The sequence below is a fragment of the Mobula hypostoma genome, chromosome 2, assembly GCF_963921235.1.
Source record: "Mobula hypostoma chromosome 2, sMobHyp1.1, whole genome shotgun sequence".
Classification (NCBI taxonomy): Eukaryota; Metazoa; Chordata; class Chondrichthyes; order Myliobatiformes; family Myliobatidae; genus Mobula; species Mobula hypostoma.
The window spans coordinates 86,911,044-86,924,739 of NC_086098.1; the positions used below are offsets into that span (position 1 = coordinate 86,911,044).

Below are 13,696 nucleotides of genomic sequence, written 5' to 3' on the forward strand. Positions count from 1 at the left end.
CACACTTCCAGGACACTTTCTTCGCCGTTTGTAATGGACCTGCCTGTTATTTCATCCTCCATTGGATCCATGTGTGCAATCGCCATTTCTTTGACTTTGTCATGTTAGGCGAGGATCGCAAGATCTTACATCTGCAGACCCCAGAGCCTGCTGGCTCCGACGCTAGCAGGCATGAACTTCGGATTGCGGCCCCCGCCATCAATCTCAGCGGCTCCAGCAACCCAGGGCATATTCAAAACCCGGACTCCAGCACCATCAATGCGGGCTCCAACGACCATGGACACCTTCAAAGCAATTGCGCAACCTCCATCTGCAACTCCAGCCTTGAACTCCAGGCAGGGTGTGCACGTAATGCTGTTGTGACTCCTGTCTCCCCATCCTCCACCATCACTCTGCAATCCCGTCTCCCTCACATCCCATCATCTACTCCTGGGCCCTCAGAGGCTCGTTCTTCCTCTCACCCCAACCCTCCCCTCTCCACTGACACTACCAGCCTCCCTCCCCCCTCTGATCCCAGCTCTCATCCGTGCCAGGTCTTTACCATCCCCTCTGACCTTCAGCTCTCTGAGGCAGAGCGCTGTGTCCTCAGTAAGGGCCTTAGCTTTTTCGCACCTCCGCTCCGTCCGCCAAAACAGACAGGATCTCCCAGTAGCCACCCACTTCAACTCTGCTTCCCGCTCCCATTCAGATATGTTCATACATGGCCTCCTGTACTGCCATGATGAGGCTAAACTCAGGTTGGAAGAGCAACACCTCATATACCGTCTAGGTAGTCTCCAGCCCCTTGGTATGAACATAGAATTCTCCAACTTCCAGTAATTCCCTTCCCCTATCCCTATGTCACTCTGCCCCCTCCCCCAGCTGCCTACCTCCTCCCTCTTGGTTCCGCCTCCTTCTACTACCCATTGTGTTTTCCCCTATTCTTTCTTCACCTTTCCTGCCTATCACCTCCCTGCCTCCTTTCCCCCACCCCTTTATCTTTCCCCTTACTGGTTTTTCTCCTGGAACCTACCAGCCTTCTCCTTCCCACCCTCTCCCCACCTTCTTTATAGGGCCTCTGCCCCTTCCCCCTACAGTCCTGACGAAGGGTTCTGGCCTGAAACGTTGACCGATCTTTTCCACTGATGCTGCCCGACCTGCTGAGTTCCTCCAGCTTGTTGTGAGTGTTACCTTTTTCCCCATTCTCCCACACCTCAGCGAGTTCTGTGTGCGTCATGACGCCGAACTTGTCTTCTGCTGGCTTTGTTTTCGAGTCTACTTGTTTGGCAAGGACTCTCCCACCCCCACCGATGACCCCCTTCTCCCATCTTCAACCCTCCTCCTCTTCATGGACACCCCACTCTGGTCTTCTGCCTGCTCTGGATCTCTTTATTGCTAACTGCCGACGGAACATCAACCGTCTCGACTTCACCACACCTTGTTCCAATTCCAACCTCACTCCTTCCGAATGCTCTGCTCTCCACTCCCTCCGCACTAATCCTAACCTTACTATAAATCCCGCCGATAAGTGGGGTGCTGTTGTAGTCTGGTGTACTGACCTCTACCTTGCCGAGGCACAGCGACAACTCGCGGGTTCCTCTTATTTACCCCTCGATCATGACCCCACTAAGAAGCACCAGGCCATTGTCCCCCACACCATCACCAACTTTATCAGCTCAGGGGTTCTCCCATCCACTGCTACCAACCTTATAGTTCCCACACCCCGGAATTCCCGTTTCTACCTCCTACCCAAGATCCACAAACCTGCTCGTCCAGGTAGACCCATTGTCTCTGCTTGCTCCTGCCCCACCAAACTCATTTCTGCATACCTCAACACTGTTTTACCCCCCCCCCCGTTCAATCCCTTCCTACCTATGTTCGTGACACTTCTCAGGCTCTGAATTTTTTCAGTGATTTTAAGTTCCATGGCCCCCACTGCTTTATTTTCACCATGGATGTCCAGTCCCTATATACCTCCGTCCTCCACCAGGAAGGACTCAAAGCTGTCCACTTCTTTTTGGATTCCAGACTAAACCAGTTCCCCTCTACCACCACTCTCCTCCATCTAGCAGAATTATTCCTTACTCTTAATAATTTCTCCTTTGGCTCCTCCCACTTCCTCCAAACTAAAGCTGTAGCCATGGGCACTCGTATGGGTCCCAGCTATGCCTGCTTTTTTGTTGGCTTTGTGGAACAATCCATGTTCCAAGCCTATCTGTCCCCCACTTTTCCTTTGCTACATTGACGACTGCATTGGTGCTGTTTTCTGCACGAATGCTGAGCTCATTGACTTAGTTAGCTTTGCCTCCAACTTTCACCCTGCCCTCAAGTTTACCTGGTCCGTTTCCGACACCTCCCTCCCCCTTCTTGATCTTTCTGTCTCTATCTCTGGAAACAGCTTATCTACTGATGTCTACTATAAGCCTACGGACTCTCACAGCTACCTGGACTATTCCTGTTCCCACCCTGTCTCTTGCAAAAATGCCATCCCCTTCTCGCAATTCCACCGTCTCCGCCGCATCTGCTCGCAGGATGAGGCTTTTCATTCCAGGGTGAAGGAGGTGTCTTCCTTTTTTAAAGAAAGGGGCTTCCCTTCCTCCACTATCAACTCTGCTTGCAAATGCGTCTCTCCCATTTCACGTACATTTGCTCTCACCCCATCCTCCTGCCACCCCACTAGGAATAGGGTTCCCCTTGTCCTCACCTACCACCCCACCAGCCTCCGGGTCCAACATATAATTCTCCGTAACTTCCGGCACCTCCAACGGGATCCCACCACTAAGTACATCTTTCCCTAACCCCCCCCCCCAACTTTCCACAGGGCTAGCTCCCTATGCGACTCCCTTGTCCATTCGTCCCCCCATCTCTTCCCACTGATCTTCCTCCCAGCACTTATCCTTGTAAGCAGAATAAGTCCTACACCTGCCCTTACACTTCCTCCCTCACCACCATTCAGGGCCCCAGACAGTCCTCCAGGTGAGGCGACACTTCACCTGTGAGTCGGCTGGTGTGATAAACTGCGTCCGGTGCTCCCGGTGTGGCCTTCTATATATTGGTGAGACCAGATGCAGGCTGGGAGACTGTTTCCCTGAACACCTATGCTCTGTCCACCACAGAAAGCAGGATCTCCCAATGGCCACACATTTTAATTCCACGTCCCATTCCCATTCTGATATATCTATCCACAGCCTCCTCTACTGTCAAGATGAAGCCACACTCAGGTTGGAGGAACAACACCATATATTCCGTCTGGGCAGCCTCCAACCTGATGGCATGAACATTGACTTCTCTAACTTCCGTTAATGCCCCTCCTCCCCTTCGTACTCCATCCCTCATTTATTTATTTTTTTCCCCGTTTTTTTTTTCTCTCTTTTTTTCTCCCTCTGTCCCTCTCACTATAACTCCTTGCCTGCTGTCCATCCTCTGGGCTCCCCTCCCCCTTTCTTTCTCCCTAGGCCTTCCGTCCCATGATCCTCTCCCTTCTCCAGCCTTGTATCCCTTTTGCCAATCAACTTTCCAGCTCTTAGCTCCATCCTTCCCCCTCCTGTCTTCTCCTAGCATTTTGGATCTCCCCCTCCCTCTCCCACTTTCAAATCTCTTACTATCTCTTCTTTCAGTTAGTCCTGACGAAGGGTCTCAGCCCGAAACATCGACTGTACCTCTTCCTATAGATGCTGCCTGGCCTGCTGCGTTCACCAGCAGTTTTTGTGTGTGTTGCTTGAATTTCCAGCATCTGCAGATTTCCTCGTGTTTGCCTATGTAACAGATGCTGTGTAACATTTAAGAGCGTAGAGTCTAGACAGTACATCATCAGATTCCAATGATGAGTGTGAAATTAGTGATGCTTTTGTGAATAACACTGTTCATCAAAGCAGTATTATCGGTCCTTTTAAACAATATACAGCATTCAGTACACCCAGTGGTTATTCTCATCCCAAGGGTGAAGTTGTGGTGATTCTGAAATTTTGAAAAATGTGGGAGCATAAGAATGACAGCTGTTGATTGCTTTATAACTCTAGAGTCAATTTGGTCCTCCTTCCCCAGGTAATGATTCTCACTGTTTTTATGCTTGGTTTTAAACCAAGTCATTTTGTGTGTAACATAGAACATAGAAATTTACAGCACATTACAGGCCCTTTGGCCCACAATGTTGTGCCCACCATGTAACCTACTCTGGAATCTGCTTAGGATTTCCCTAGTGCATAGCTCTCTATTTTTCTAAGCTCCATGTACCTACCTAAGAGGCTCTTAAAAGACCCTCTTGTATCCGATTCTATGTACCCACCACTCTCTCTCTGAAAAACTTACGCCTGACATCCCCTTGGTACCTATTTCCAAGCACCTTAAAACCATGCCCCCTTGTGTTAGCCATTTCAGCCCTGGGGAAAAGCCTCTGGCTATCCACATGATCAATGCCCACGATCAAGTGTGTACTTGAATGTAACTAGCACACAACTGGCTTAGCCATCCACTATGAATCTAGTTGGGTCACATCAAGTTAAAAAGATAGAGAGATTAGCTTTTGTTTATCCCATGTACATCAAAAGATACAGTGAAATGCATTGTATGCGTCAAATTAAATGAGTGAGGTTGTTTTAGGCAGCCTGCAAGTCTTGTCATGTTTCCAGTGCTAATATAGCATGCCTACAGCTTACTAACACTAATTGTACATCTTTGGAATGTGTGGAGAAAACTGGATCACCTGGAGGAGCCCCACATGGTCACAGGGAGAACGTACAGCAGTGGGAACTCAACTCCGATCGGTGATTGGTGGTGCTGTAAAGTGATGCGTTAACTGCCGCACTGCCATGCCACTCCATTTCCTCCATTCACTGCCTGCTACTCTTAGGCTCCAGAAAAAGATGACAGCAGATGTTTTCTATAGCGGGGGAGTTCTTTGTCTGGAGGACACAGCCTCAGAATAGAGGGATGTTCATTTAGAGATGAGGAGGAATTTCTTTAGCTACATGGTGCTGAATCTGTGGAATTCATTGCCACAGACAGCTGTGGAGGCAAAGTTATTGGGTATATTTAAAGCAGAGGATGATAGGTTCTTGATTAGAGCATCAAAGGTTGGGGGGGGAGAAGGCAGGAAATGGGGTTGAGGGGAATAATTATGATGGAATGGCAGAGCAGATTCGATAAGCTGAATGGCCTAATTTTGCTCCTATGTCTTATGGTTTTGTGGTCTAAATGAATTTTTCTTCTATCAAATACTGACTTAAAGCCCTCTGCTTTGTACAATCCCCTTCCCCTCACCCTTCCTCACTTGTACTGAGTTCATATGCATGTATTGTAAGCACTACCAATATCTGTTCAACTGCCTTTGCATCTTGGAACAAAGCAAAATATGCAAAGGAACTGAACTCAAAGAAATTGAAGATAATACAAAGTTTGGCAAGACTGATAGAAATTCAAAATTCAATTTTGAGCATAAAAGCATGAATTGATATTCCAGTTCAATTTTTATCAGAAATTGACTCCGAAATATTTATCTTAACATGAATATTTGATTTGCTTATCATTAAATCTAATTTAGTGTGTTTTGTAACAGAGAGGCTTCATTGTACAAACCGGTGACCCAACTGGAAGTGGTCGTGGAGGTGAATCTATCTTTTGGTATGTCCCTTTTAAGTATTTTAAATGAGAATGAGTTACATTATTATTGTCTTGTGTGACATTAAATTTGCTGTGAGCAGCAATACAGTGCAGAGATATAAAATTACTGTAAATAATATTGCAAAAAAGAGTAATGGCATAATGTTCATGGATCATTCAGAAATCTGATGAACCAGGGTAAGATTCTGTTACTGAATCATTGAGTGTGGCTTTTCAAGCTCATGGTCTTCCTCACTGACGAGGAGAGGGCATGTCCCAGATGGTGAGGGTCCCAAATGATGGAGCTGCTTTTTTGAGGCACCCCCTCTTGAATATGTGGAGGAGAGGGTTGGACCAGTGATTTTTTTTTTCATTTTTGTTGTTTACAGATATAGTCCAGGACAGGCCCTTCTGGCCCAAAATGCAACATTACCCAGTAACCCATTTATTTAACCATAACCTAATCACAGGGCAATTTACAATGACTTATTAACCTTTGGAAAGCGGGAGGAAACTGGAGCACCTGGAGGAAACCCACATGCTCACAGGAAGGGTATTGACCTCTGAACTTTGAAACTCCAAACTAATCACTATGCTACTGTGGCACCCAGTGGAGGTAGCTGAGTTTACAACTGTCTGCAGCCTCTTGCAATCTTGTGTTTTGGAGCCTCCATACCAGACTGTGAAGCAATCAGTCAGACTGCTGTCCACTATAGAGCTGTAGAAATTTGCAAGACTTCCGTGACATATCACATCTCAAACTCCTAACAAAGGAGAGCTGCTAGTGTGCCTTCTTTCAAAGTCAACGTGCCTTTATTATCTAGGTATGTATGCATATACAACCTTGAGATTCATCTTGCAGACAGCCACAAAACAAAGAAACACAATAGAATCCATGAAAAACCCACACCACAAAGATGGTGAAATGTCCAATATGTGAAAAATGAACAAATCATGCAAACAATAAAAAAGTAAACATAATACGCAGAACATGAACTGCAGAGTCCCTGAAAGTGAGTCACAACCGTGGAGTCAGCTGCAGCCCTCAGCTAGAGTCAGGTGAGTAAAGTTTCACTGAGTAGTGAATTGAACTACTTGGCCTCAACACCTTAATCATTTTACTGTGGTTCAGCACTTAAATTGGCTAAACATTGGTTTGTTTTTCACTCTTTGGCCACTGCGCCACTGCTTCAATCCAGCCTGAAGTTTCAATCTGGTCCCAGGTCTGCTCTAGCAATGGCCAAAGTCAGTTCGCTGAATCCTTCAGGATGCCTCAAAAATGCCAGGTTGTACAGATAGTTCGAAAGCACAACTCCCAAAGGGAAATTAGAGGCTGCAGATTGCAATAATTGTAATCCAAGAAAAAGTACGGTTAACTGTTTTGTTAGTTGTCTGCAAAATGTCACTGTATCTCACCAGTATAGTCTTTATGATTGCTTCAATGTGTTGAGCTCAAGGCAAATCGTCAGAGATGTTGATAGCCAAGTTATTCAGTCTTTCTAACAGTGATTCCTCTCTGAGGACTGGTGCATGTTCTGACTTCCCCTTTTTGAAGTCAACAATTCGTTGGTCTTGCTGACATTGAGTGTGAGGTTATTGTGACAACATTCAGCCAACTGGTCTATCTCACTCTTCTACACAGTCTCATGGCTACTTGAGATCTTACAAGCAGGATGATCTGCGAATTTATAAATACTTTATACTTTAAAATTCAATAATTTAGAACATAGATCAGTACAAAGCAGGAACAGACCCTTTGGCTACAATGTTGTGTTGAGCCAATGAAATTAGTAATCAAATGGTCAACTAAGTCTCTTCTGCCTACACAATATTCATATACATTTCCTCACATTCATGTGCCTATCTAAACATCTCTTAATTCTCTCACTTTTCTGTCTCTATCACCACCCAGGCAGTGCATTCCAGGCACCCACCACTCTCTGTGTAGAAAATCTTGCCCCCCCCACCTTAAATGTATGCCCCCTAGTATTAGATTTTTCAACCCTTGAAAAAAGATATTGTCTGTCTACTGTATCTCGGCCTATCATATTCTTAAAACCCTTTATCAGATCTTCCCTCAGCATCCACTGCTCCAGGAAAAATGACCTAAGTTTGTCCAACCTCTTAATATAGCACATGCTGTCTAATCCAGGCAACATCCTGGTAAATCTCCCAGCTCCCTCTTCAAGTCCTCAACATCCTTCCTATAATGGGGTGACCAGAACTATATGCAAAACTCCAGATGTGGCCCAACTAGAATTTTATAAAGCTGTAGCATAACTCCCTGAATTTTGAACTCAGTGCCTTAATTAATGCAGTCATGCATGTGTGCCATATGCCTTCCTAACCATCCTATCAATCTGTGTAGCCATTTAAGGGAGCTATAAACTGTGATCTCAAGATCCTTCTGCTCATCAACACTGTTAAGGATCTTGCTGTTAGTAGTGTACTGTCTCTTTGCGTTTGACCTACCAAGGTGCAACACTTCACATTGGGCCGGGTTAAACTCCATCTGCCATTTCTCCACCCATATCTGGAACTGGTCTATATCCCGTTGCATTCTTTGCCCATCTTCTGTGCGATCCACAAAATCACCAATCTTTGCATCATCTGGAAACTTACTAACCACCCATCATCAATTTATACCAGCGGTCCCCAACCACCGGGCTGCGAGGAAACGATATGATTTGGCGATAGGAGTCAGCTGCACCTTTCTTCATTTCCTGTCACGCCCACTGTTGAGCCATTACGCATGCGAGGTCATTACCCGCGCGTCATCCATTTCAGCGCGGGAAGAAGATCAACTCCTCGAGATTGCAAATGACGGCGGGCTGAAAAGCACGTTCGACATAACATCTCTGCTGGCATTATGGATCAAAGTCAAGGCTGAATATCCTGAGATAGCCACAAAAGCACTGAAAATGTTGCTTCCATTTCCAACGTATCTCTGCAATCAATGCAACGAAAACTAAATTGCGGAATAGACTGGACATAAGGAACCCCGTTCGAGTATCGCTGTCTTTCGTCACCCCTCGATGGGACCGTGTTGTTACAGGAAAACAAGCCCAGGGCTCCCACTTATTCAGCAATATTGGTGTGTTGCAATGATTTTATATGTTCATATGGGGAAAATATGTGCTGCGTGTTTAATATCCAAAAAATGCTTAAAATATTATGATGCTATTGACTTATATAACTATGTAACAATTACAGCACAGAAACAAGCCTTCTCTGCCCTTCTAGTCCGTGCCGAAAGCTACTCTCACCTAGTCCCACCGACCTGCACTCAGCCCAAAACATTCCATTCCTTTCCTGTCCATATACCTATCCAATTTTTCTTTAAATAATAATATCGAACCTGCCTCTACCACTTCTACTGGGAGTTCGTTCAACACTTACTTCAAGCTCCCCTGTCCTCCCCTGATAATTGACCTCACTATATTCATGCGAGGAAAATAAGCGCTGTGTGTTTAATATTAAATTCGTTAGATAAACCCTTTTAGAAATCAAATTGAGTATATTAGCTAATTATCTATATTCCGGTCGTGATTAACACCCCCCCCCCCCAACACAATCGGCAAAAACATTGTAGTCTTTCTCGGGGTAAACCCAGCATATGTGACTGCTACTCTTGTCCGCTGGCAACCGCGCCCCCCCCCCACCCCTGGTCGGCCGGTCCGCAAGAATATTGTCAATATGAAACCGGTCCGCAGTGCGAAAAAGGTTGGGGACCCCTGATTTATACTGTATCTATGAACAAATTATTATATGGGTCTTTAACTAGAAACTTAATAAATGACATGATATTAAGTACATACCATTTCAGTAATTGGTTTAGAAATTTAAGTGATAACATAGTTTGATACATGGTAGCATTCTTTCCTATCTCAGCTACGCAGTCAATCTAATACTTCGTTGTATTGTGGGGTGTCTCATTATTTCAGTTAGAACAAGGCAGAATTTGGTGGCTGATGAACACTGAATTTCTTGAACCTAGGAACAGGAATTCAGTAATATAATTTGTGATGCTTGCTGTTTATTCAGTGTTTGTTTCTTGATGCTGATCATTGCATTTCTTTATTTCATTCCATTGAACATTTTCTGCTGACCATTGTTATACCTTTTGTTTTAAGCTTCATGAATGTAGCTGGGTTTAATGTTGCTAGCGAAAGTATTAATAATAACATCACTACACTAACCTGGCTTCACTCTCAATCATGAGACTTTTTGGACCCAAGTGTGTTCTCCATTGGAAAATTTTCTTCTACTCTACCTAATTTCCTTATTCCAAAATATTGATAATTTCTTTCCAGGACACCCTGGGGATACACTACCTGAATACTAACAAGTACAGTGAAATTATTTGATAGTTTCAGTAAACCATTTGCTTTTCATATTCCACAGCAAACTGTATGGAGATCAGGCCCGATATTTTGAGGCAGAAAAGGTGCCCCGAATAAAACACAAGAAAAAGGGAACAGTATCCATGGTGAATAATGGTAATGATCAGCATGGTTCTCAGGTAGATCAATAATACCAATATTTAAACACAGTTGTTTACATTGTGGTATTTAGTATTGTAATGCTGAGGATTTAACAGATAGTTTTGATACATTTGCAAATTTGAGGAATGTTATTTATTGAGAAACTAATTCATTTTAAATGAAATTTAGCATATTGAAGTATTCTTTGGTTGCTCTTCCAGTTGCCCATTATATCCAAATAAGGTTTAATATCACTGGCATATGTTGTGAAATATATTAACTTAGTGGCAGCAGTACAATGCAATACATGATAATATAGGAAAAAAGTCATTTACAGTAAATATGTATATTAAACAGTTAAACTAAAAATAGTGCAAAGACAAGAATAAAAGAAAAAGTCAGGTAGTGTTCATGGGTTCAATGTCCATTTAAAAGTCGAATGGCAGAAGGGAAGATGGTAACAATGAGAAGAGGGTATGTCCTGGTGGTGGGGGTCCTTAAAAATAGACGTTGCCTTTCTGAGGCACTGCGCCTCGAAAATGTCTTGGATATTGCGGAGGCTAGTACCCAAGATGGAGCTGACTAACAATTTTCTGTAGCTTCTTTCCATCAGATATACAGCAATACATAAAAATGACAGAGATAATAAATAGATGTATTTATATGTTACTTCTCTTTCTCATGAAGTTCACGTTATTTATGTATTTTTTATTATAAGTATTAATATACTTTTCATGTCCAGTTGACTGTATTGATGAAAAACAGTATTTGTTGTAGATTCTTAAAACTCACTTCATAGTTCCAGTATCAAATGTGAACAGTATTAAATTAAAATGCAAGTAGATGGAAATACTTGCAACACACAAAAGTTGCTGGTGAACGCAGCAGGCCAGGCAGCATCTGTAGGAAGAGGTGCAGTCGACGTTTTAGGCCAAGACCCTTCGTCCTGAAACGTCGACTGCACCTCTTCCTACAGATGCTGCCTGGCCTGCTGCGTTCACCAGCAACTTTGATGTGTGTTGCTTGAATTTCCAGCATCTGCAGAATTCCTGTTGTTTGAGATGGAAATACTTTGTACTTTATAGTTTGTACTTTATTGTTGCCAAACAATTGATACTAGAGCGTACAATCATTGCAGCGATATTTGATTCTGCGCTTTATACTGGGAGTTTTCTGTGATACTGAAGCCTACAATTTTGTTCTTAATTATTTGTTCATGGGATAGAGATGTTAAGGTCAGTCCTGATGTTGATGGTTCATCCTTAATTGCTCATAAGGAGGTATTTAAGAGCCATTCACACTGGTGGGTCTAGAGTCATAAAGTGAGCCAGACTAGATAAGGCAGGGATATTTCATTCATTGAAGGACCAGGCAGAACCAGCTGAATTTCTAAAATGTATCCATTGTTTCATGGTTATTGTTATTGAGAGTAACTATTTTAATAACTGGAAGAAGAATTCTCCAGCTGCCATGGGGCAAGTGTGCTGGAGGAATTCAATATCATGTCTCTGGATTAATAGACCACTCTCTGGCTGCTATTCTAGTAACGTGCCCTTGTTGCCAGATGAGTAATTAAGGGATACAGTGGCGTAACAGTTAAGTACTACATCATGCAAATTGTACATATATCTACTATTCCTATACCTCAATAGAAGAAAACACAAAGAAAATAGTCTTTTAGATGCAATTAATTTCAAAATAGAGCTTGGGAGAACATAAGTAAGACAAAGAGTAATAAATTTGGAGGGGAAAATTGTCATTGAGGAAAAAAGGATGGTTTCAAAAAAATTAGGAAAAAAAACATGACAAGTTACAAAAACCAATGCCAATTTTTTAAAAAAGATTCAAAAACACTGACGCTCCCCCCCCCACCTCACCATGCAAGCAAAAGCAAAAGCCCCCAAAGAGACCTTGATCTGGATCCATAACCCAGCACTTCAGTATCTCTGCAACATACATCAAAGTTGCTGGTGAACGCAGCAGGCCAGGCAGCATCTGTAGGAAGAGGTGCAGTCGACGTTTCAGGCCGAGACCCTTCGTCAGGACTAACTGAAGGAAGAGTGAGTAAGGGATTTGAAAGTTGGAGGGGGAGGGGGAGATCCAAAATGATAGGAGAAGACAGGAGGGGGAGGGATAGAGCCGAGAGCTGGACAGGTGATAGGCAAAAGGGGATACGAGAGGATCATGGGACAGGAGGTCCGGGAAGAAAGACAAGGAGCGGGGGGGGTGACCCAGAGGATGGGCAAGAGGTGTATTCAGAGGGACAGAGGGAGAAAAAGGAGAGTGAGAGAAAGAATGTGTGCATAAAAATGAGTAACAGATGGGGTACGAGGGGGAGGTGAGGCCTTAGCGGAAGTTAGAGAAGTCGATGTTCATGCCATCAGGTTGGAGGCTACCCAGACGGAATATAAGGTGTTGTTCCTCCAACCTGAGTGTGGCTTCATCTTTACAGTAGAGGAGGCCGTGGATAGACATGTCAGAATGGGAATGGGATGTGGAATTAAAATGTGTGGCCACTGGGAGATCCTGCTTTCTCTGGCGGACAGAGCGTAGATGTTCAGCAAAGCGGTCTCCCAGTCTGCGTCGGGTCTCGCCAATATATAAAAGGCCACATCGGGAGCACCGGACGCAGTATATCACCCCAGTCGACTCGCAGGTGAAGTGATGCCTCACCTGGAAGGACTGTTTGGGGCCCTGAATGGTGGTAAGGGAGGAAGTGTAAGGGCATGTGTAGCACTTGTTCCGCTTACACGGATAAGTGCCAGGAGGGAGATCAGTGGGGAGGGATGGGGGGGACGAATGGACAAGGGAGTTGTGTAGGGAGCGATCCCTGCGGAATGCAGAGGGGGGGGGAGGGAAAGATGTGCTTAGTGGTGGGATCCCGTTGGAGGTGGCGGAAGTTACGGAGAATAATATGTTGGATCCGGAGGCTGGTGGGGTGGTAGGTGAGGACCAGGGGAACCCTATTCCTAGTGGGGTGGTGGGAGGACGGTGTGAGAGCAGATGTACGTGTAATGGGGGAGATGCGTTTAAGAGCAGAGTTGATAGTGGAGGAAGGGAAGCCCCTTTCTTTAAAAAATGAAGACATCTCCCTCGTCCTAGAATGAAAAGCCTCATCCTGAGAGCAGATGCGGCGGAGACGGAGGAATTGCGAGAAGGGGATGGCGTTTTTGCAAGAGTATCTTCAGTATCTCTGACAGTCTCTCCGTACCTCTGTGTCTCTGTCTGGATGTTTCAGTGTCTCGCGATGCTTTGGTCGGTGAAATTGGCAAGGAACTAGGACTTCTACAGGGCTGCTTCCAGCAGGTGTACGTCTTCCAGGCTGCTCCTAGAGATAGTGAAACGCCAGACCTGTCCAAAAATCCACCACTTGCTGAGAACTCTAGTTTGAGCGTAGCTGTAAATTACGGACTCCAAGAGAACCCTGCCAACTTGAAAATAAAAGAAAGGCATAAGAAAAGAATAAACTGTTGTGTGTGTGAACTGGAAGAAGTCGCCCGGGTCTACAAAAACTGCTGGAGCCATCTTTCTTAGCTCCTCCCTCAATAGAAAAATATCTCGCTGAGAGGTGTGGGCACACTAGCAAATAATGGCACTTGTTGGCGGAATAAGAAAATAAGAACAAAACTGAAACT

At 44.5% G+C, this 13,696-nt stretch overlaps 1 protein-coding gene across 1 annotated transcript in view; it reads left to right on the plus strand.

Moving 5' to 3' along the window:
• Positions 1 to 13,696, plus strand: part of ppil4 (peptidylprolyl isomerase (cyclophilin)-like 4) — a 67,180-nt gene that overhangs the window by 15,801 nt on the left and 37,683 nt on the right. Inside the window, exons 3-4 of the mRNA XM_063039979.1 lie at positions 5,534 to 5,598; positions 9,982 to 10,099. Of these exons, the coding sequence (XP_062896049.1) occupies positions 5,534 to 5,598; positions 9,982 to 10,099 (183 nt within the window). The remainder of the gene's footprint in view (positions 1 to 5,533; positions 5,599 to 9,981; positions 10,100 to 13,696) is intronic.